The 23430-nt window shown below is 38.6% G+C and overlaps 1 protein-coding gene across 4 annotated transcripts in view; it reads right to left on the bottom strand.

The window, feature by feature from the left end:
• Positions 1 to 5440: 5440 nt before the first annotated feature.
• Positions 5441 to 23430, bottom strand: part of DAPP1 (dual adaptor of phosphotyrosine and 3-phosphoinositides 1) — a 57812-nt gene continuing 39822 nt past the window's right edge. For 2 of the 4 annotated variants that reach the window (XM_036914044.2, XM_036914045.2), the window contains 5 exons: positions 12834 to 12881; positions 11514 to 11576; positions 10173 to 10258; positions 7660 to 7747; positions 5441 to 6376 (listed from right to left, as the gene is read on the bottom strand). In XM_036914044.2, the coding sequence (XP_036769939.1) occupies positions 6308 to 6376; positions 7660 to 7747; positions 10173 to 10258; positions 11514 to 11576; positions 12834 to 12881 (354 nt within the window). In that variant the 3' untranslated portion in view covers positions 5441 to 6307. Of the gene's footprint in view, positions 6377 to 7659; positions 7748 to 10172; positions 10259 to 10282; positions 10889 to 11459; positions 11577 to 12833; positions 12882 to 23430 lie in introns of those variants that run through there. The other 2 variants (XM_057502470.1, XM_057502469.1) reach the window with 2 other exon arrangements.

Raw genomic sequence — 23430 nt, 5'->3', positions numbered from 1 at the left:
CATCCATGAGCCTGATTCAGTCCGCATGAAAGAAGCATCTCAGCTGTCCAGGCTGCCCTTTACATTGAAGAATGCAGCCCGTCGTCACTCCAGGTGTTTCCTCCTAGGTTCTCTGCAGTCATTTTGTCACTGGTATGGTGCAGTACTGTGCACCAAGCACTTGTGTGTACTGGTTATGGGTGGCCACATGGCAGAGTTCTAAGGAGTACAGTTCATGTTGTACTTCTGTGCTCCAGGGGTGCGTGTGCCTCTCACATGGAATGTGTGTGGATGCTCTCCCTAGGGGTGTGCAGTGAGGCAGGCAGCAGGTTCGCTCCCTCCCTCCTGTCTTCCTGTACAAATATGGGACTGAACTGGTACTTCCCTTTACAAAAGTTAAAGCTTGGTGAATAGCAGCACATGGGAAATGCTGTGATAAAGCTGTGCATAGGATGCTGTACAAACAATAGGAGCATTTAAATTGGGCAGGAACAACAGCCTTTACACAGAAATAGAGGCAAGAGAGTATGTTTTACCTGCAGGGAGCTATAAGTAGTTGTTAAAATCTAATAAAGCATTTAACATACTCAATAAAATGTAGAATTTTAATTCTTTGGATTATTGTTTATAGTGTCTAGGCAATTGTTACTAAGGTGGTGATGCATTAAAAAGATCTTTTATGAATGTGACCAAAATTTCATTTGCAGATAGTAATAATGTATTTAAAAATCCCAGGAAACTATAATAAATGGAGTTTTGCATGGCAAATACTGCTACTATTAAAATTTCTTTAAAGGGGTATATACATAAATTGCTCTACAGTTCATCTGGAAAAATAGGTGAAAATTGCTAAGGAATTTTGAAAAGAACATACAACTAGTATTTTTTTTTTTTTTGTAGATAATTATTTTTTATTGAAGGGTAGTTGACACACAGTATTACATTGCATTATACAACTAGTATTTTTAAAAGGCAACATAAACTAGTTTGAATGCACAGCTAGTCAGATCAGTGGGACAGATTAACCCAGAAGTAGACTTTAGTATATTATGTATGAAGACTTAAAACATAAAGATGTTATCATAATCAGTGGGAAAAGGATTATTCAATAAGTAGGGGAGGCATTTTTTGTGTCTTGCTGGTAGAAGTATAAATTGTTAATTTGGACAATTTGGCTATCTTTATCAAACTCAAATGCCCATAACCTTTGGCCCAACGTATTAGGATTCTCCAGAGAAACAGACCAATAGGAGATACATAGCTATTACATGTAAACATACATAGTCCATTTCATGTAAAAAAGATTTGTTATGAGGAATTGACTCACATTACTATGGATACTGAGAAGTACCCTAGTCTGCAAGCTGGAGAACCAGGGGAGCCAGTTGGTGTAAGTCTCACTGAGGGCAGAAGAGAAGATGTCCCTGTTCAACAACGATGCAGAAAAGGGATAGCACGTGCAACTTTATCATAAAGCGTATATCCTCTCCAAGTGAAGATGGTAACCAAGCCATATTTCAATATGATCCACTATGCTGCCTACAACTGTGCACGTTAACCCTCCCCCAGAAGAGGAAACAGACCTCTTGGGCGACGTTGCTCCCTGCAAGCATCGTTACTCGTCATGGCTGTACTCTGTGGGGTTACCCAGACCTTCATTACTGAGGAATCTGAGCCATTAGTTGTCCTTCCTGGATCCAGTGTTGTACATTTCCATTGACTTTATAGTCACCAGGCTGTAGTGCTGAGATCCCCTTGATCTGTATTTTGGATGTATTCTTCCATACCTCCATTGTGCAGTAGCAGCCCAACTTCCCATCAGGGTCAATCACCCCAGCCAGTACATCAATTCCCTTTGTTCAGAAATGTGAGGAACCCAGTGTAGCCTGGTAGCAGTCTTAATGTCCAGTTTAATAGAATCTTTTATGTCCTCTGGTGGAGGCATTCTTCCCTTGGAGCAAAAGTTGTGCCAGTAGGTTGCTAGAGATAATAGTGATGTCATGCACATTTCCACCCCTTGATTCCTGGACGCGTGAATCCTGGTTATGGAGAAATAGGACCATATATTGAATGCAGATTTGGAGTAGAGATAGCCTGGAGATCAGCGTTCCAGCCCTGTAAGGAATATTGCAACCTCGCTTGGGCTTTAACTGTTCAAAACGCCATTCACCATTCTGTTGGGTTAGCTGCTTCAAGATGATGGGGAATACGGTAAGACCAATAAATTCCATGAGCAATATGAGAACTATATTGCCTCCAGAATCCAAAGAGGCCCACTACTCTGCCTCACTTTTCGGTTGTGGGAGGTGCCAGCTATAGTAAGTTATCCTCTACCTTATGAAAGATATCTTTACACACACCTCTGGACCGCTATAATTTCGGTGAAGAGGAAGACCCTTGATTTTTTTGCTCGATTTCCCATGCTTGGGCAAATAAATGTCTTAACAATAAGTCTAGAGTAGTTCCTACTTTTTGTTAATTAAGGCCAAGTAGCATAATGTCAGCAATGCAATAGACCAGTGTGATGTCTTGTGGAAGGGAAATGTGATGAAGAAAAAAATATTCCAGGTCAATAGCTGCAAACCACGTATGAGGGAATGTTAATTTGCTCAAGCAGTAGAATCACATCCAGAGCAGTGGCTGCAGCTGGAGTCACCACATGGCTAAGTTTCTGATAATTGTCGTTCTCCAAGATCCATCTTTTTTCTGCACAGGCCGGTAGGTGATCCAAATGGGGATGTGGTCGGATCACCAACCCTGCATTCTTCAAGTCCTTGATGGCGGCACGAACCTGAAGTCCTTCCAGACATGTGGTATTTCTTTTGGTTTAGTATTTCCCTAGGCAGAGGCAGTTCCAATAGCTCACTTTTTTTTTTGTCTTTTCCCACCATCATAGCCCCTCACTCCATGGGTAAGAAAACCAATGTGAGTATTTTGCCAGGTGCCAGGTCTATACCAATTACACACTCGAGCTGGGACAGTAACCATAGGTTTAGGAATTTGCCGGACCCACTTCTGTAGTTCCATGTTTGCTTTTTTTTGTGAAAGATCCAGTCCCTCTGCAAATGCCTGCCAGCTTTTCTGGGAGTCCCCATTGAGCCCTTTATATGTACTCCTGAAACCAGTTTTTGCAGACACCACATGGTACCTGCCAATTAAATGTGCTGCCGATTAACATTCCTGTTCTCTGGGATGAGCTCTGCCCCCCAAGCTCAGGCTGCTGCTGCTGACTGCGTAGCTGGCATCTAGAGAAGGCTGAAAGGCTGAATAGTCCCAGCATCTGTCCCCTTGAGACCCTAGTGAAACAGCTCCTTTAGATTTTGCTGAGGGGTTGCTAACAGACAAGAATGTGCTCAGAATCACCCTCTCCGTATAGCAGATGTCCATAATCCATCAATAAAACATTTGCACTTCAGCCCTCTCTACCCTCCCTTCAGGTGAATTCTCTCTCAAGAAGGCTCTAGGTTCCTTTTACCTGCCAATCTGCTGGACCAGGATCACTTACAATGTGGTCCCAAAACTGCCTGCTCTCTCTGTTGGGAGTTCATGGCAAGATATGTACAGAAATGGAGAGTGTTTTTTAAAAAAAGCAACTAGACATACTAACTTTACCTATGTTTGATAATAAAAAATTGGGATATTTGCAGTTTTATTTCATTTTTCTAATAACTTATCTTTATTGGATTTTACAGAATCCCAGTCTGTGCTAGATCAGAAATTTCAAAAACAGAAAATCTGGTTCTTCGCTACAGATGAGTTAAGAAGTTCTGTCATGGCCAGGTGGCCTGAATCCGCAGTAAGCAGTGTGGGGTCAAGCCTGGAACTCAGCTAGATAGCTTATTTGCTTGGAAGAGTTTGGCAAAGATACAGGTTTGCTGCAGCCAACCTGCAAGAGTGGAGGGGAGGGGATTAATGTTCATTTTACATTAGCTCTTTTGCTCTCTGCCTGAAACAGGGCACTCTCTCCTGCATGTCCAGTGCAGGCTCTGGGGCACTGAGTGTTTTTCCAGCAGCTGTGGAATAGGGGCAGGTGGCCCTCAGAGGCAGTGATAGCCTTCCCCCTCAGGGGGCCTCCCCTGGTCCAGAGAGAGCAGTGCTTCTGTGGGGCAAATTTTCCTGGGGGCAGTTCTGAGAATAATTGCTAATACTTTAGCTGTGTCTTAAAAGGTACTGCTTCCTTTACGGTAAGCATATACCTGTTAGCAGACAGGTCCTGACACAGGCACCCCACTGCCTGTTCTCTCAGACAGCTCCACTCCCATATGCCACGAGCATGAAACATCCTCCCTCGTCTTGCACTTGGAGAAATAGTCAAGGGCCCTTCACAAGGCTCCTTTCCCAGGGTGAAATCATGACGACTTTTCTGGGCTGTTGAGAGCAGGTAAAGCATCTAGCACCGTCCTAGTTACATAGTGGGTTTGTGTTAACTCATATCGTCACTTCAAAATGCTCCGAAAAATGGCTTTGTCCCTGCTGATGCACACTCCCATCACATAGCTTGGGTACCTTACTTAACAGAATTGAACCTGCTTGCTTCTATACATTATCATAAATGTATTTCCTATCTTTTCCATATTCAACTAAGAACTTGAGGACTGGGACTATTTATTTATTCAGCCCTGAATTCTTTGTAGAACATAGTCTAACCAAAGTGGATTTTTCATTGCTACTTACGATATTATTCAGTTGTATTTCTTCTAAATTACAGATACTAAAAATATTTTTTAATTGCAAAATATTACAGGCACAGCGTTCTTTTATAATAAACATAACCAGAGTATAAATAAACATGACATATTTTACAAAAAGCAAAAACAATATTACCTACACAAGGAAACACCCAAGGTTCTAAGAAAACAAAACATAAAAACCGTACATCTCGGTGAAGATTCATTTGTGACTCTTTACTTTGCAGACTTGACATAATATACATTTTAACTTGACCTTTGCTTTATCCCATATGATACAAAATACATGAAAAATCTTGTTGAAATATACAAAAACAATGTAATTTCCAAGTCCTAGATGTTTAAATAACAGAAGAAACTTAATTTAACAAGTATGCCTTTGAACTGCAAGAGCAGTGTTACAGCTTTGCACCATCCTCTTTTTGTTTTGGGGTTCTTCCACTTTTATTCCCTTCCAACTTCTATCTTAAAAAGTAGTATTTTAAAATAAAGCTAATAGGAAGGGTTAGCATCTATTTATGATTTCTGGATGCATTTTCTCATCCCCCTAGTCTAGTTTGAAAATGCTGTGTAGCCCATCAGTATACATTTCATACGGTTTTAGTGTTGAGCCTTCAACTGGCAACAGAAGTTGCTCTTGAATAAGGTGCAGGGTGCTCAGCCTTCGCAGTGCATGCTCATTCTTACTTCTCTTGGGCCAACACCCACAGCTCTCTCTAGGGAAGGGAGAGGTATGACACTCCACATGAGAAGTCTTTTTCAGTCTGGAAAAATGTTGGATGAAGATAACTTAGTGCTCACAAGTGCTCTATTATTATTACAGTTGTAATAATAAAGACTACTACTATTGTTATTATTAAACTATAGGTTATCTACTACTCTGTTACTCTTCAATTTATATTTTCTCACTTTTTAAAACATCTCCCCCACAATGACTCAAGGAGATGTTTCTTAGATTGTACATTCCTTTATCTTTGTCATCCCACCTGGTCAAGCATAGGACATTTAGTTCTCATAGGTGTATCATTAGAAGGGAAGGAAGGACCCACCAGTTTTATGAGCCTTTTACAAACAGAAAACAAATACTGCAAACAATTCCCATTTTAGTTTTGGAAATTGTTCTGTTTTTCGTATTAAGAGGAGAAAAGCCTAGCAACCCTGCCCCCTGCCCCAAATCTTGGATGTCTGCATGCTTTCTGAGGAAGCAGTCTAAGCCCCAAAGTACATAGCTGCTTCCTTCCTGGTTCAGAGCACAACCTGCATGCCAGAGGAGCTGACTGTGACACAGAGCACAACTCTGGGCAGCTAACGTCAGCCAGCGAGGGGAAACAAAATCCCTTTATCATACATTGCATTCTCTAAGAGTGAGCACACCAGGGGGTGGTGTTGCCCTCTTGTCTCCCCCAGAACAATGAGGCGATGAGGCTTTGGTATTCTCAAGGACGTGCCAACATCTTGAAGGGTAGAAGTTTTCCATGAGTCAGCAAATGTGTGTCCTGAAAGGTCCAAATTTGCACCTGCTTTTGACTTGTTTCTAAAGAAAAATCCTTATCAGCTTTCATTGGCAGCCTGCTATGGATCACAGCATCAGGGATCATACAACCTAGCTCCTGGGTTGGGGCATCCCTTGCCAGGAAGGTCTATTTAAAGATGAACGACTGAGATCGGATTGTGCCTTCCCCTTGGTCAAGCTGTTTTCTTATTTGAGACTGTAAGAAAGCACATACACATGTATTCATTATTTATTATTTAGCATGACTTTTAACAAATATTAAAATATGCTGATTAGTAAGACAAACATGCAAGTATAAACTAACCATGTGCCACACTCAAGTTTTAATCTGTTTTTCTGCATTTTTCTCAGTAGAAATATTGTAAAGTGGTTACTAAAACATATAAGTTGGGAATTGTCCTAATACTTATAATAATCCATAAAATGCAATACTATTAGTCAATGAATCAAAATGAAGATACAGATCTAAATTTATTGACATGGAAAGTTGTTCTAATGTTAAGTGAAGTAAGCAGGCAAACAACACTAGAGAATGATTAGATTTTGTTTGTAAATATTTGCACAGGGATAAGACTGAAAGTATGTGTGCATCTCATGTATTTTTAACTTTATTTTTCTATAATTATGTGTTGCATAAATACAAAATAGAATAAAAATTTGATTCACATCTAAGCAAAGGTTTCATGTGGCAAAGTGTTTTCCTATTGAATGTCAAATACATTGGAACTTTTTCAAAATGAGTGTCACATTTATTTGCATTTCAAACTGAAAAGATACCCAAAAGCAAAAGTCTCAGTATATACTAAGGGTTATATAACAAGATGCTATATGTCAGCTAATTTCACTTAAAAAGAAATCAGGAAAAATCGTTTACAGTTGAAAATATCAAAGGTTTCAAGACAGAATTTAGAGAAAATGTTAAAAACTTGGACAAATTCTTGGCAAACAACTCACTAACTTGCCAACCCATCCAAAAAACTGTATGAGACTGGTAAGTTGTTATAAGCACTCTTGCTCCATCTCCCCCCTGGTAGGTACACAGAAAGCAGATAAAATAAACTACCTTTTGTAGACCTGCACAAAGTAACACATTGGAACCTGAGTTCCTCTGCAAGCTTCCCTCTCTGATGATTGAAGAGTACTGTCTTCTATGGAAGCATGTCCTCTGTCTGACCTTGTGGTCCCACATATCCTCCTCCAGGTAAAACTGGACTGGGCTGCACACTTAACAGAACACTGAAAGCCTCCAGGGTGTGAGGATGAGGCTCTGGCACTGAGGCCCCGGGCAGCTCCGCCCTTTCTCTTTTGCCCGTCCCCATCCCTTCCACGTTCTAGAAGGAATAGACTATTCCCAAAGCCTGCAAGCAGACATCCCATTGATTCTCAGGGATAGCCTGACTTTTTCAATAGAACTATATTTGAAATGATCAACATGCTGTTTCTGAGCATGAGGTTTTCCAGGAGGCTTGTGTAACTCACCAATTTCCAGCGTAATATCTTGATCCACTCATCAGCTTCTACTCCTGTCTTTGCACAGAGATAAAATGTCCTGAATGGAAATACTAAGCTGATAAAAGAAAGAATGTAAGACATCTGCAAGTGGTTGGTAGAATATATGTATTGTTTGAACACCAATTAGAGCATTCCAGGAGAAAACTGAAGTGACGGGGGTGTGGGTAAGCAACTTGAAGAATTGATAAATTTAGAGCTATACTTGCCAGCAAACCACAGAAATGTTGAAACAGTTGTAGTTTCATAATTTTTTTACAGAGAATTTTTTAATAAGAATTCAAAGGGAAAAACATGTCCAGGACAGCCCAGATGCTTTTGTTGTTCATGTTTTAGACTGAATACATGTGTGTTTATTCAGCTGATTTGTTAAATGACTCAGAACCTGTGCGACGAGTAAGCAAGACAATCCTAATATAAGTTGGTCACGAGGATGGTAGGGCAGCATGGAGAATATAACCGATGGTTCTGTACCGTCTTCCTGTGCTGGCAGCTGGTAACTGCACTAGTGGGGGTGAGGATTTAAGGATATGGGTAACTCTCGAACCACTCTGTTGTATACTTGAAACTAATATAAGACTGCATATCAATGATAATTCAATTAAAAAAAAAGGAATAAGCAAGACAGGTAAAAGAGTTTGCTGAAGGAGCTTATTTGTGTTAGCCTGCTTCAGAGGACAGTGCTTGCCCTCTGGGGATGAAGGCAGTTTTAACTCTGTGGAACAGGAAAAAGAGACAGTCAATCTCCCCAACTATTTATTTTGCCCACTTAATTTCAAGTAAATTTCTGCTGGAGGGAAAATAAGCTTTCCTACTGGAATGAGAAACTTATTCTAGGAATATGTAACTCTTCATTTGACTGTCGCTTGCATAAATACAAAATAGAACAAAAAATTGATTCCCATCTAAGCAAAGGTTTCTTATGGCAAAGTACATGGTCAAATTCATTTGACTGGTAAGGTCAGCCCTAACTTGTATCTTGCCCACACTTCCTGTCCTTACATTTGAGGTGCAAAACTAAAATATTTTCTTCCCTCTCAGAAAAAAAAAAAGCCTACACTGAAATTCAGAAGGATTTCTCTATTCTAAAGTCAAAACAGCATACCTTGTTTATACCAGTAATTAATGTTGATAGACAAGACATAAGTCCCTACGTATACCTTGATGTGAGATGTTGTTGGGTGATTAGTAGGTGGGAAGGAGTGATATTATGCACCCGCTGTACACAAACTGGTTTCTGGAATTGTCATTTGGTACTTACTGTGGGAGACATTATCAATTGCTTTTTAATACAGATAATTTTTCCTTTCTTCTTGCTAACAGAACCCCAGGCATAAATTACAATTAGTTGAAGCCAATTATGATCCTATTAGTCCCCTTTTCTAGTTTTCTCTGCTTCTAGTGATGACCGTGGGACCCAGTCTTGGCCAGTGAGATGAGGGGAAATCTGATTGCAGAGCTTTGGGGGAAATTGTCTGCTTTCCTGATAAAAGGGGATGGACATGACTGATGCCATACCCACATCTTTCTGCATGACTTACATAAAAACATGATGCCTGCAGTTGGAGTAGCTATTTTGAAACTTAAAGTAGCTAGGATGAGGCAAAGCCAAGAGAACTGTAGAGACAACGGGCCTGACCTTGTTGAGGTAGCTGCCTGCCTCCCAATTTTTTGTTATAAAAAATATAAACCCCTGCTAGCTCACATGGTAACCTGATAAATTTTAAAAAGATATCCATTAAAAAGATATCCAGGTGGGATTAATGTTAATTTTCTTAGGTGTGATAATGGCATTATAGTTCTGTAGGTGCTATTTTTTTTCTCAAGTATTTTTACTCAAGTATTTAGGAGTAAGCCATGATGTCTGCAACTTGGTTCAGGAAAAAAAATGAATAGATAGAGATAAAGCAAATATGGGAAAATATTCACAACTGATGCATCAAGGTGAAAGATATTTGGGTATCTTCTGTATGTTTGGAAAACTTTAAATAAAAAATTTAACACTCCTAAAAAAGACACTCCTAAACACATTTTACTTCTTCCAGATAGGAAATTGGCATGATATAATGCTTATGTTAGAATAAAAACACTTCTATGCCATCTGCAGGAATTGTCATAATAATACAAATCTTCCATCATTGAAGTCAACATTTATAATTAAAATTGAGTAAAAATTCCAAAGGAATAAAGCTGTCTAAGACATACATGGCTTCCTGTAATTTGTATCATACTTGTGCAGTGTACAACCTAAACAATCATATCCAGCAGACTTGCTTATTTATTTAAGCCACTTTAAATGAGGTTTTTATGTCACACTCAGCTGAAACTACTCCTAACATATATGCCCTATATGATGGTTAAATCTACATTTCTCAAATCAAAACATTTGTACACATAAAGACACACAGTTTTTTATTCTTCAACTAAAATCAGCATCTGGCAAGAAGACTTTTAAAAACATATTCTTTATGAAAAAAACTTACCAAAAACAGTTTACTCTTTCCTGTGAATAATCAAATTGTACCGCTGAACATTCTGTTAAGTCTAGGATCCGAATTGGCTCTGGTGACTTAAAAAGAAAAAAGCAATCTATATCATAATAAAAAGTCACACAAATCTGCTCATCACTTATTCAATCCCAGTAAAACTTACATTATGTGCAACTGTCAATTTTACTTTCACTAAGAGGCTAATCATAGAAAACCTCACTAAGGGAAGTCACACACCCTTGTTTGGGGATTGGCTTTTTGTGAAACTGTGCATGAGGAAGAGCTTGTCTTTATCAATTTTAATTTGATGGAGATGGATTTTAATACATAGAAGGGAGCCCTATTTTTCTTTCATGCTTTTAAACTTCTACTTTCTGGGAAATTTTGTGTAGGTAAAGTGAGAAGAAATTTTAAGATGGTTTAATGAAATGGGCATGAGAAATGGACATACTTTTAATAAAGGGGGAAATAGCTGCAAGAGGCAGTTAATTCACCGTGGCAAGAGAACAACTGCATTACCCTACACCAGGGAACGATATGCCCCGGGAGCTGGTTCATGCAGCCCAGGAGAGTGGTTCCTGGAGTACAAGCCTCGTCTTTGCAAAAGAACTCTCCTCACACCAGGAATCAAGAACTCACATCTCCAATCATTTATTGGATGTTTTAGGCACTCCTAAAGAAAATTTCAGGGATTTTATAGGTAGATGTTTCTTTCATCTAGAGAGCTGATTTTTTTTTTAGATAATTATTTTTTATTGAAGGGTAGTTGACACACAGTATTACATTAGTTTCAGGTGTACAACACAGTGATTCAACATTTATATACATGATAATTCTAGGTACCAGCTATCACCATACTAAGTTGTTACAATATTTTGACTATATTCCTTATGCTATACATTACATCCCGGTTACTTATTTATTTTACAATTGGAAGTGTGTGTATATATATATATATATATTTTTTGTGTGAGGGCATCTCTCATATTTATTGATCAAATGATTGTTAACAACAATAAAATTCTGTATAGGGGGGTCAATGCTCAATGCACAATCATTAATCCACCCCAAGCCTAATTTTCGTCAGTCTCCAATCATCTGAAGCATAACAAACAAGTTCTTACATGGAGAACAAATTCTTACATAGTGAATAAGTTACATGGTGAACATTACAAGGGCAGTCATCACAGAAGCTTTCGGTTTTGCTTATGCATTATGAACTATAAACAGTTCAAATATGAATACTCATTTGATTTTTATACTTGATTTATATGTGGATACCACATTTCTAGAGAGCTGATTTTTAAAAGGAAAATGTATTATCACATTTCTCACCATCTGGTCTTTGAAGTATTTCAGTTCATTCCTGTGCAAAGTGAACCATCTTGTTTTCCAGGTCTGAGAAAGAAAATAATTATCACATGTAGGTTTTGAAAATAGGAATGCAATATTTGAACCGATTTCCTTTATTTGAAAAGTATTTAAAAGCTTAGCTTCAAGAAAATATTCTTGTGGTATGTATCATTTCTGAGAGAAAATTTTCAAAATATACACAAAAATTAAAATGATTCTATGCATTAAGCTCATAATGAAGGTAGAGATATTAACATTTAAATAAAACAAAATACACTATCATAAATATTCAAGGTGATTTATAACAAACCCCTAATGTCTAGTTATAATAAGAAAAGAACTCATTTTTGAGCATCTACTATGAGCTACATATTATCCTAAGAGGTTTATATCAATTATAGCAAATCCTTATACAATGCCAAATATTGTTATTATTTTTGTTTCACAAATAAGCAAACTGAAGTTCAGGAATCTCAAGCTGCATGATATTCTAAACCTTGCCTAAGAATTCCATGGCATCAGTGGCAAAAACTTTTTCCCCAGGTTTCCTTCTCATATACTAATAGACCCCTAATGGTACCTGGGTGGCAGTGTGGGGATACACAAATAAATATTCCATGAATATAAATACCACCTGTGCTTGGGGAGCATTCCATGGAGAGTGTAGTAGGGATACAAGTAACTAAATATTTAGGTAGAGTTCAAGTAGGTCAGTATCCATGAGAGTTTAAGTGCCCTGACTTTTAAGATTGGAAGGAGTAGACATATTTCATGGAGGTCTTCTTAGCACATTAAAATAAAATAGAGTAACTTTAAAGGTACAGTAACATAAATGGAGGATTACTGGATACTCCAGCCTAGTTAAAGTTCTAAATTGTGTTTTCTTTGGGATTTTATAACAAATTACATTAATGCCAGTGATGTTTATGGCCTACTTCTAGGTAAATATTTTAGACAATTTTGATTTCTTCTGTGTTAAAAAAAAATGTTTTAGAAAAGAAATGTTCTAGAGTTAACTTGCTACTTTGATCCTCAATCGTTCCATTGAAAGATCATTTATGTTTTCCTGGGTGATAACGGTAGGCTACTCTCATACACTCAGCTTTGCAAAGAGAAGTCGAGTGAGTTTCCAGGATTTTGACTAATATTAGCTACAGAGATGAACTCTTGGAACAGGTAAATTTGTAACTGGGTCAAAATGAGTAGGCAATTATGCTTTTAAAAAATATCAAAATGAGAATTGAATCAACATGGTGTGTTCTCTTCCTTTGTGATAGGCACTAGCGAAAACATGCTTCTTACCTTGACCAGTCCCCCTTGTTTGGTGAGGTATCCTTCTTTGGTGCCCAGCTGAAAAAAAAGGGCACTGGGTGAAGCCCAGAACTATCACAACATGAAACCCAGATGCTTACAGTATTGTGGGGGTATAATGCACTCAAACACGGTCACACACACACAGACGTTGCATTTGGGAAACTCCGTATTAAGCAAAGTAGATGGATATCTTTCTTCCCAGAGTCTGTCTGTATTAAGCTAATATGCTTTATGAATTTTCAAGAGGGAAGATTATTTTACTTATTTTATTTTATCACCTAATCCTTCAAGAACCCTGCTTCTTTTCCACAGACCATCTCTTGGGACCTATATTCCATGGAGCAGGTTTTCAGGAGTGTAGATTTATTCACACTTCATTTATCCAAAAGGGATTTGAAGTGAGAATGAGTCACTTCTTAATTCACACAAATCAGTGATAACACTCTTAGCACCCATAAAATGCAAGGAACGGTGGGGAACTATGTAAATAAAATTAGCGTAAAACAAGGACCCTAAGATGAAGAAACATAATATCATAAATTTCTGAAGAAATTGAATTCCAGCTAAGATATTTTTGTTTAATACAATGTCATAATATACCTTATATTATTAAAAAATGAGTAAAAACTGGGAAATAACTTGGTTGCTGTCAAGGGGATTTTTTTTATGGGAGTTCCCAAGGTATTTTTTCCTGAGGTAAATTTTCCCTACCAAATAGAAAGAGGAACATCCACCACCACAGAAAAGTGAAAACAAGAATAATAAATGATCACTTCTTTTAAATTCTTACAACCTTAAAGTAAGGGTAAACTTCTCAGGTGTGCATTTAAATGATGTTAAACAATATTAATGAATTTGATATGACATGTGTTTGACTTACTTTGACATTAAAAGAAATTGAACTGACTGAACTGAGCTTAGGCATTACATTATGGAAATGGAAAAGATTGACATTTTAGGTTGTTACAGGTTAACATCTATAGAGGCAAAATAATTAAGGGCAAATTGTTATATAGAGACCCGGATAGGATTATTCATTGAAATCAAGCTAAAGGAATTATGTTACTGTGTCCATCTTACCTCCATCCAAACAATAGTCTAGTGGTTTGCTAAGGTTTTGATAGGTAACTGGAAGTCTGCAGAAGAAAACTGAGGACACGAGTTTTATTCATGGTCTCAGGAGGTGAGAAAGGAAATAATTATGTAACTAATTTACCTTTAAAAAGATATTTGTGATCTGTAATAAGAAGGATGTTTCTAAGAGCCCTAAATTGGAAACAACGTAAATATTTTTTAAAAAAATAAGGGATTAGCCTTCCAATTGTCCTTTCTGCCTGCTGCTTGACTGCCTTAAATTTAGTCAGAAACCATGGAATGGAGAGAAGCAAGGTATCAGATGAGTGTGTGCAGGGCATTCATGCACCTTAAAACAGCGTGGGTGCATAAGTGGAGAACAGAGAGCATCTGTGCAGGTGACAGCGGTGACAGCAGTTTGGTGCAAGGCACTGAGGCCCAGCAGGGTGAGGGGGCTTCAGCCCGGAGGTGTAGAGGTGGCAGGCAGGGTGCAGTGTCAGGGCAAGGTGGGCATCTGTGGTGGGGGTGGAAGTGGCAGTGGCCAGGCAGTGGTGTTCCTGGCAATTGGAAATCGCTTCATGTGATGGATCAACAAATAAATAAGTGTCCTGAAAATAGTGGCATCCATGTTCCTCACAAATAAGAAAAGTGAAAAAACTGGAATGTGCCTTGTTGTATTGGATTATGATTGGAAGAATCAGTGTGGACCCATGGATGAATGAGGTAGATAGATAGGTACAGAGATGAATGTAGACCTCAGTATACGAATGTGCACATGTGCATATACATACACATTTTCCCTAGCTCTGCTAGTGGGCTCTCCCAGTGGGCCGGGAGATACATTCTGATAACAATAAGCATGCAGCACCCAGATCTTCATTTCTAAGGTACCACTTTCCAGAAAAATGAACAGAATTTCTTGGAGAAACAGCTGATTCTAGGTCTGGATGCCAGAAAAGCCCCCAAAAAACCTGGGACATTTTGTTATACTAGAAAGTAAGAAAATTCTCAAAGGATCATCAGGCTATAGGGACACAGAAGTCACCTTGAACAGGCTCTAACTGGCCAAATCTAGAAACGTCTGAAGAATCTAAATAAATAACGATAGTCATGATTATAGCCCATTGATATAAAAATAAAAGATTGGATAAATTCAGAGAATTAAGAGCTTTTCGTCACAGTAGAATGACAACCAATAAATGTGAAAGGAATAATATACTCACAGAATCACCATCTGACAATCATGTAATAATTAAAACAATCAAGAAATATCAATAGATGCTAAAATTGGATAAAAATATATTGAGGAACAGGATATTTACTTAGTCTCAAAAATGTCCCCCCAAATATTTATTAATAACAAAGAGAATAAAGTGACTTCAGAGGGAAGAAACCTGGCAGACACCGATTAATCAAGTAATTAAACACAGCATACGGAGACAAATTGAAATCGTGTTCCTCCTGAAAGGATGCAGTGAGAAGCACAAAGCATCGTTTTGGTGCTATTTCTACCAAAATGCAAAATCTGAATCCAACCACAGTGCAATGTCAGGTAAACCAAGCTTGAGATCACAAAATAATTAGCCTTTAATTTTCAGAAGCAATCAAAGTCATGGAAACAAGGAAAAACTAAGGTAGTGTTCCAGAATAAAGAATACTCAGCAGATGGGACAAAAAGTGCAAGTTGGATTTATTAAATCCAAGGATTAGCTAAATAAATTATGATATATCCAAATACTAGCATATTAAGGAATTCATTTTAGTGATGTTTTAGACTATGTAATGAAATAGTTCATAAAATATAATTAATTAAACATTGTAATTCTATTTACAACAAAGAGCTCATTTTATATATATATGTATTTATTCAAGAAAGACTAGAAGAATACACACCAAATTTAACTTTTAGAGCTTCAAGGACAGAATAGTGGAAAAGGCCAACATATAAGGGAGGTGCCCAAGAAGAGGAACTACAAAATGTATTAAAGAAATAACAGAATAAAGAGAGAACCATGTTGCAGAAGCAGAGAGAACAGAAGTTTTAGCGGGCGGGAGGTGTTAAACATGTCAAATTCCACAAAAGGGAAGCTAAGGAAGCTAACGTTTTAGGTGGACCTATTCTGTGCCCGGCACTTGAAATGTATTATCTCAATCTCTACTAAAAGGACTCATTGTATTTCACATTTCTCAGGGCCAGAACAGACTCCGCTTGGCCGTGGCCCAAGCCCGTCCCTCTTGCTCTCTCAGCCACCTTAGAGGAGGGCAGGAGCACTCCCCCTGCAGCTCTGGCCTTCACATGCCACATTCACTCCGTTGGTAGGTCTTGTCTCTTCCACCTTCAGAACGCATCCTGAAGCTCTGAAGCTCACCGGTTCCTATGCCTCCCTCTTGTTCCAACGAGCAGTTCTCACCCCTCTCTCCAGTTTTACCATCTCTTAGCTGGACACTGTAACAGCCTCCTACCTGGTCTCCTTGCCCCCAATTTTGCCCCCACTCCATTTTCCACTTAGTAATGAGAATAATTTTTTTTAATTTAAAATCTTAAACCAATCTCCTCAAAACTCTCCTAACTTCTCATCAACATCTAGAACGAAATAAGTCCTTTACCTTGTCCTACAAGGCCTTGCTTGTTGTGTAAAGGAGGTATGCCTGACAGGACACCTCTTCTCTATGTGTCATAGCATTTTTAGCCACCATGAGTCCTGCCCATTGCTGGAAAATAATTCTCCAGGGTCTCTCCTGTTTCTGTAAGTCTCATGAGCAAGACACTAACAGCCCTTTGCTCCAGACCAATTTTTAAAGCATGTTTGTATAGCAAACAACCATAGAAGACAGAGTGTCGCCCTTCAGAGGAAAAGGCAGACAACCAGAATTTTTGTGTCATCTGTCAGCACCTGTGAAACCATGGCAGAAGTCAGCTCATAAGTGGGGTAACACCTCAGACTCTTCATGGTTCTTGACCCCCACTAATGCTGGCCATGCCCCAGAGCATTGTCAATCTCCAAACGCTGCCCTTTGAGAACTCCAGTGTTTTACATGACCAGACCTCCTACCACTTTTCCTCTAACTCCCTTCGTGCCTCTCTTGATCTTGCTGGTTTTTACAACACCTCAGTTTAGTTCCTACCTCAGGCGCTGGCTCTGTTCTCTCTGCCAGCAACACTCACATCCTGACGCGTGTGGTCCTGCCCTTCAGTGAAGTGTCTGCTTAAATGTCACCAACCCAGAAAGACCTCCCCTGCTCCCCTTTTCTCCCCTTACCTGGCCTTTTATTTTTATGATGTATTACTGTCTAGTTTCATAGCATCATACTGATTATGGTCTGCAGCACCCCACTGAAACATAAGCTCAAGGTGGGCAAAATCTTTGCCTAACTACCCAGCTTAACACAGTCCTGGGTATATTGTAGGCACTTAAAAAGACGTTTGCTAAATAAATGAACTCAACCCTATGTTGTTAAAATATATAAATACTAATTCCCCAAATGCAGTTGCCAAAGTATGGTAAACAGTTTCACACCAGCATCTTCATTTCTGAGCAATAGCACTTTTATTTTCATTTTTGCTTCAAGTAAGAAGTTGTTTCTCCTGTAAGTAGGCCTTAATTCTCTTCCTCCTCTGCCAGAGCTTGTATGAGAACTACACCCCAAGCAGAGAAGGCAAAAGCCTGGGAGCCCTCAGAGCTCTCAGGTTGGGGAGTACAGGGTCTGGTGGGCGAGGGGTCACCTGTGGAGGCTGAGGGCTTTTGTGCTCAGTAAGAGACAAGAGCACTCCAAGCGGATCAGCATCACTTCCCCGCTGGCTGATCTAGGTGACAGTCACTCCTTGGAGAGGCGAAATGAGACACCTGAGAATCCACTAGGAAACCTTTTTGGTTTTCTGTCTCTATCAATGCACAGCAAATTTTATGGACCTCACATTACATGGTCTGAGTGCAGCCATTCTCAACCAGTTGCTCCCCACTGTTCTAAAACCTCCATTGTACAGAACCTTCTGTGCACAGATATGTATAGATACTTAGTCAGGTGACTCCATCCCACTTACAAGCTGACTTCTGCCATGGTTTCACGGGTGTTGACAGACAACACAAGACTTCTTGTTGTCTGCCTTTTCCTCTGAACATAGACACTCTTTCTATCTTTTACAGTTGTTTGCTATACAAACATGCTTTAAAAATTGGTCTGGGAAAAAGGGTTGTTAGTGTCTTGCTCATGAGACATACAGAAGCAGGAGAGACCCTGGAGAATTGTTTTCGAGCAATGGGCAGTAAGTAATAAGGCTTGCAGAATTTGGTTTAAAGAGGTCTATTCCTACCTGCGTCTGCTAATTTCATGCTCACACCAACTCTGCAAATTAGGTCTTACCTGCATTTCACTGTTGATAAAGGACACACAGTAGAATAGGGTATGACTGACCTTGAGGGGAGAGTTCTGGGGAAGTGTAATAGAGTAGAATGCGAAGTGCAATTGAAAGGACAATTTAAGCAATGTAGAAGTGACCAGTGGTGGGGTCAGGATGGGCAAAGAAGAAAGACAGGAAGAAGCAGATAGACCAAAAAATGAAGATGTGGTAAGAAGGCAGGTCTTGGTTTATGTTTGGTCTGTCCTGGTCTGGGACTGGCTATTATCTTGCTTGCCCGAATTCCTCTAGTTCTGAGGACAGGTACTTCCTCCTCCAACTCTAACAAAACTAAAATATCTTCTCAACCAGTTTCCAGGATTTGTATTTTTGAGTAGATGAGGCATAAGAACAAAAATGGGCTATCCACCCTGTGAACCAGGCTGACTATAAAGCCACAAGACAACTACGATTCACGCCCTGAGGAGTGTCAGGCTGGCAGAGATCAGACGCCTAAGCAGGTCACCAGTATATGGTACCAGGATAAAGGCAAGCAGGGGTGCATGGAGCACAGAAGAGAGGCGTTTAAAGGAAGCTGGGAGGGGCCCAGGAAGGCTTCGTGGGAGACACTGATTCTTGAAGCAAGTCTTGGAAGATGAGGGAATAGAAGTGGCACTGGCAGCATTTCAGATGCCGGGAGGGAAGGAGCACATTCACAGAAATGCCTGTGTGAGTGAGGGAGTGGATAAGCTGAGGCCAGAGAGGCAAGCAGGGTCCAGGTGGGCTGAGAAGATGTGGGCAACCCCCTTGGGTTAAGGGAGGTCATGTGGTGAATTTGCCTGTTAAGAAAGCAGGGTATTAAAAGTACTACAGAGAGGGAAAGGGCAGGCATATTTTAATACCACATGTAGCTGAATATTTTCAAATGTAATGGCTGCTTTCTAGAATTAGAACTTAATACTTCATCTGTGTGTTGTTCCCTTTATCATCTGCACAAATCCAGACATCTTCTCCAGGAGTTAACTCAACAAATGAGGAGGAGAAAAAGAACAGGACAGCCTTGAACAGCATGAAGGCAAGGGGTCACAGTTCACAGAACAAACAGATATGGACTCAGATGAGCAATGATCCCAATGCACTGAAGCTGAGCATTGCTCACATTGAAAAGTGCAGACATTCTGGTCTGTACCCCTTGTGAAGGAAAAAAAGGATAGGAAAAATTAACCATCCAAAGTTTTATAGGAAGGAGAAAATTTCTCCCCCACAGACAGTTGGATAGCAAAAGAAATTTTTCTTCTTAATTTAAGAAACTTGAGGAAGCATAACACTTTAACCAACAAGGTGACATAAACATCTCTCACCCATTCTACCAAGAACTTGTCTGGCTTTAAGTAAGGACAGGGTTTTAAGTACCCATTTTAGAAGTATTTAAAATCCCATCATTATTGCATTGTATTTTTTACCATTTATCTTGGACCAGATGAACTGAATCATAAGCTACAGATTTTATGTTCCTTTCCAGGTTTTATATCCCCAGTTAGAATTTTTATGTGAACAAAAATATTTTAAAAACTATAACTCTTGCCAAAGGAACCTGGTTCAAAGTAAAATCAATATAACTCCTGAGAAAGATAACATGCACCTCATGACTTTTCCTGAAAGGGAGTCAAAATAAAAATCATTAACATGCTTATGGAGGTACAGAAAGATATTCAAGAAGTCAGGAATGAATTCCGGGCAGAGATCCAATCATTGAAGAGCACAATGGAGGGTATTAAAAGCAGACTACACGTGGTGGAGGAGATGGTAAATGGAATACAAACTACAGAAGAGTAATACAAAGAAGCTGAGGCACAGAAAGAAAAAAGGATATCTAAGAATGAAAGAATATTGAGAGAATTGTATGACCAATCCAAATGGAACAATATTCACATTATAGGGGTACCAGAAGAAGAAGAGAGAGAAATAAATAGAAAGTGTTTTTGAGGAGGTAATTGCTGAAAACTTCCCCAATTTGGGGAAGGAGATAGTCTCTCAGGCCACGGAGATGCACAGATCTCCCAACACAAGGGACCCAATGAAGACAACACCAAGACATACAGTAATTAAAATGGCAAAGATCAAGGATAAGGGAAGACTTTTAAAGCAGCTAGAGACAGAAAAAAGATCATATACAAAGGAAAACCCATCAGGTTATCATCAGACTTCACAGCAGAAACCTTACAGGCCAGAAGGGAGTGGCATGATGTATTTAATGCCATGAAGCAGAAGGACCTCCAATCAAGATTACTTTATCTGGCAAGATTATCATTTAAATTTGAAGGAGGGATTAAACAATTTCCAGATAAGCAAAAGCTGAGAGAATTTACCTCCAACAAACCATCTCTACACTGTATTTTGGAGGGACTGCTACAGATGGAAGTGTTCCTAAGGTTTAATAGGTGACACCAGAGGTAATAAAACCACAGTAAAGAAACTTGAACAGTTAATTACTAGGCAAATGCAAAATTAAATTAACTATCCCCAAAGGCAATCAAGGGATAGACAACAAGTATAGAATATGACACCTAATATAGAAAGAATGGAGGAGGAGGGAAAAGGTGGAGAAAATAAAAAAGAACCTTTAGATTGTCTTTGTAAAAGCATATTATGTGAGTTAAGTTAGACTCTTAGATAGTAAGGAACTTAACCTTGAACCTTTGGTAATGATGAATCTAAAGGCTGCAATGGCAATAAGAACATACCTATCGATAATCATCCTAAATGTAAATGGACGGAATACACCAATCAAAACATGTACAGTCACTGAATGGATAAAAAATAAGACCCATCTATATGCTGCCTACAACAGACTCACTTTAAACCCAAAGACATACACAGACTAAAAGTGAAGGGATGGAAAAAGATATTTCATGCAACTAATAGGGAGAAAAAAGCAGGAGCTGCAGTACTTGTATCAGACAAAACAAACTTCAAAACAAAGAAAGTCACAAGAGACAAGGAAGGACATTACATAATGATAAAAGGGTCAATCCAACAAGAAGACATAACCATTATAAATATCTGTGCACCCAACACAGGAGCACCTACATATGTGAAACAAATACTAACTGAATTGAAAGGGGAAATATAATGCAATGCATTCATTCTAGGAGACTTCACCACTCCACTCACTCTGAAGGACAGATCAACCACACAGAAAATAAGTAAGGACACTGAGACACTGAACAACACATTAGAACACATGGACCTAAGAGACATCTACAGAACTCTACAACCAAAAGCAGCAGAATACACATTCTTCTCAAGTGCACATGGAACATTTTCAAGAATAGATCATATACTAAGACACAAAAAGAGCCTCAGTAAATTAAAAAAGATTGAAATTGTGCCAACCAGTTTCTCAGACCACAAACGTATGAAACTAGAAATAAATTAAGCAAAGAAAGTGAAAAATACCACAAACACATGGAGGCTTCACAACATGCTCCTAAATAACCAATGTATCAATGACCAAATAAAAAAAAGATCAAGCAATATATGGAGACAAATGACAACAGTAATTCAACACCACATAAATCTATGGGACACAGCCAAGGCCATGCTAAGAGGAAAGTATATTGCAATACAGGTCTACCTCAGGAAAGAAGAACAATCCCATATAAGCAGTCTAAATTCACAATTAATGAAACTAGAAAAAGATGAACAAATGAGACCCAAAGTTAGTAGAAGGAGGGACATAATACAGATTAGAGCAGAAATAAATAAAATCAAGAAGAATAAAACAACAGAAAGAATCAATGAAAGCAAGAGCTGCTTCTTCAAGAAAATATACAAAATAGATAAACCCCTAGCCAGACTTATCAATAAAAAAAGAAAGTCTACACACATAAACAGAATCAGAAATGAGAAAGGAAAAATCACTATGGACACCACAGAAATACAAAAATTATTAGAGAATACTATGAAAAATTATTTACTAACAAACTGGATAACCTAGAAGAAATGGACAACTTTCTGGAAAAATACAACCTTCCAAGGCTGACTCAGGAAGAAACAGAAAATCTGACAAAACCCCTGTACCAGATGGCTTCACCACTGAATTTTATCAAACCTTTAGTCAAGACATAGTACTCATCCTTCTTAAAGTTTTCCAAAGAGTAGAAGAAGAGGAAATACTTCCAAACTCATTCTATGAGGCCAGTATCACTCTAAAACCCAAACCAGGCAAAGATACCACAAAGAAAGAAAATTAAACACCAATATCCCTCATGAATATAGATGCAAAAATATTCAACAAAATATTAGCAAACCGAATTCAAAAATACATCAAAAAGTTCATCCATCATGATCAAGTAGGATTTATTCCAGAGATGCAGGGATGGTACAACATTCAAAAATCCATCAACATCATCCACCACATCAACAAAAAGAAGGACAAAAACCACATGATCATCTCCATAGATGCTGAAAAAGAATTTGACAGAATTCAACATCAATTCATGATAAAAACTCTCAATAAAATGGATATAGAGAGCAAGTACCTCAACATAATAAAGGCCATATATGACAAACCCATAGCCAACACCATACTTAACAGCGAGAAGCTGAAAGCTTTTCCTTTAAGATCAGGAACAAGACAAGGATGCCCACCATCCCCACTGTTATTCACCATAGTACTGGAGGTCCTAGCCACAGCAATCAGACAACACAAAGAAATACAAGGCATTCAGATTGGTAAAGAAGAAGTTAAACTGTCCCTGTTTGCAGATGACATGATATTGTACATAAAAAAACCCTAAAGAATCCACTTCTAAACTACTAGATCTAATATCTGAATTCAGCAAAGTTGCAGGATACAAAATCAATACACAGAAATCAGTGGCATTCCTATACACTAACAATGAACTAGCAGAAAGAGAAATCAGGAAAACAATTCCATTCACAATTGAATCAAAAAAAAAAATACCTAGGAATAAACCTAACCAAGGAAGTGAAAGGCCTGTACTCTGAAAACTACAAGACACTCATGAGAGAAATTAAAGAAGATACCAATAAATGGAAACACATTCCATGCTCATGGATAGGAAGAATTAATATTGTCAAAATGGCTATCCTGCCTAAAGCAATATACAGATTCAATGCAATTCTTATCAAAATACCAACAGCATTTTT

The sequence above is a fragment of the Manis pentadactyla genome, chromosome 5, assembly GCF_030020395.1.
Source record: "Manis pentadactyla isolate mManPen7 chromosome 5, mManPen7.hap1, whole genome shotgun sequence".
NCBI lineage: Eukaryota > Metazoa > Chordata > Mammalia > Pholidota > Manidae > Manis > Manis pentadactyla.
This window is presented reverse-complemented; position numbering and strand designations above follow the sequence as displayed.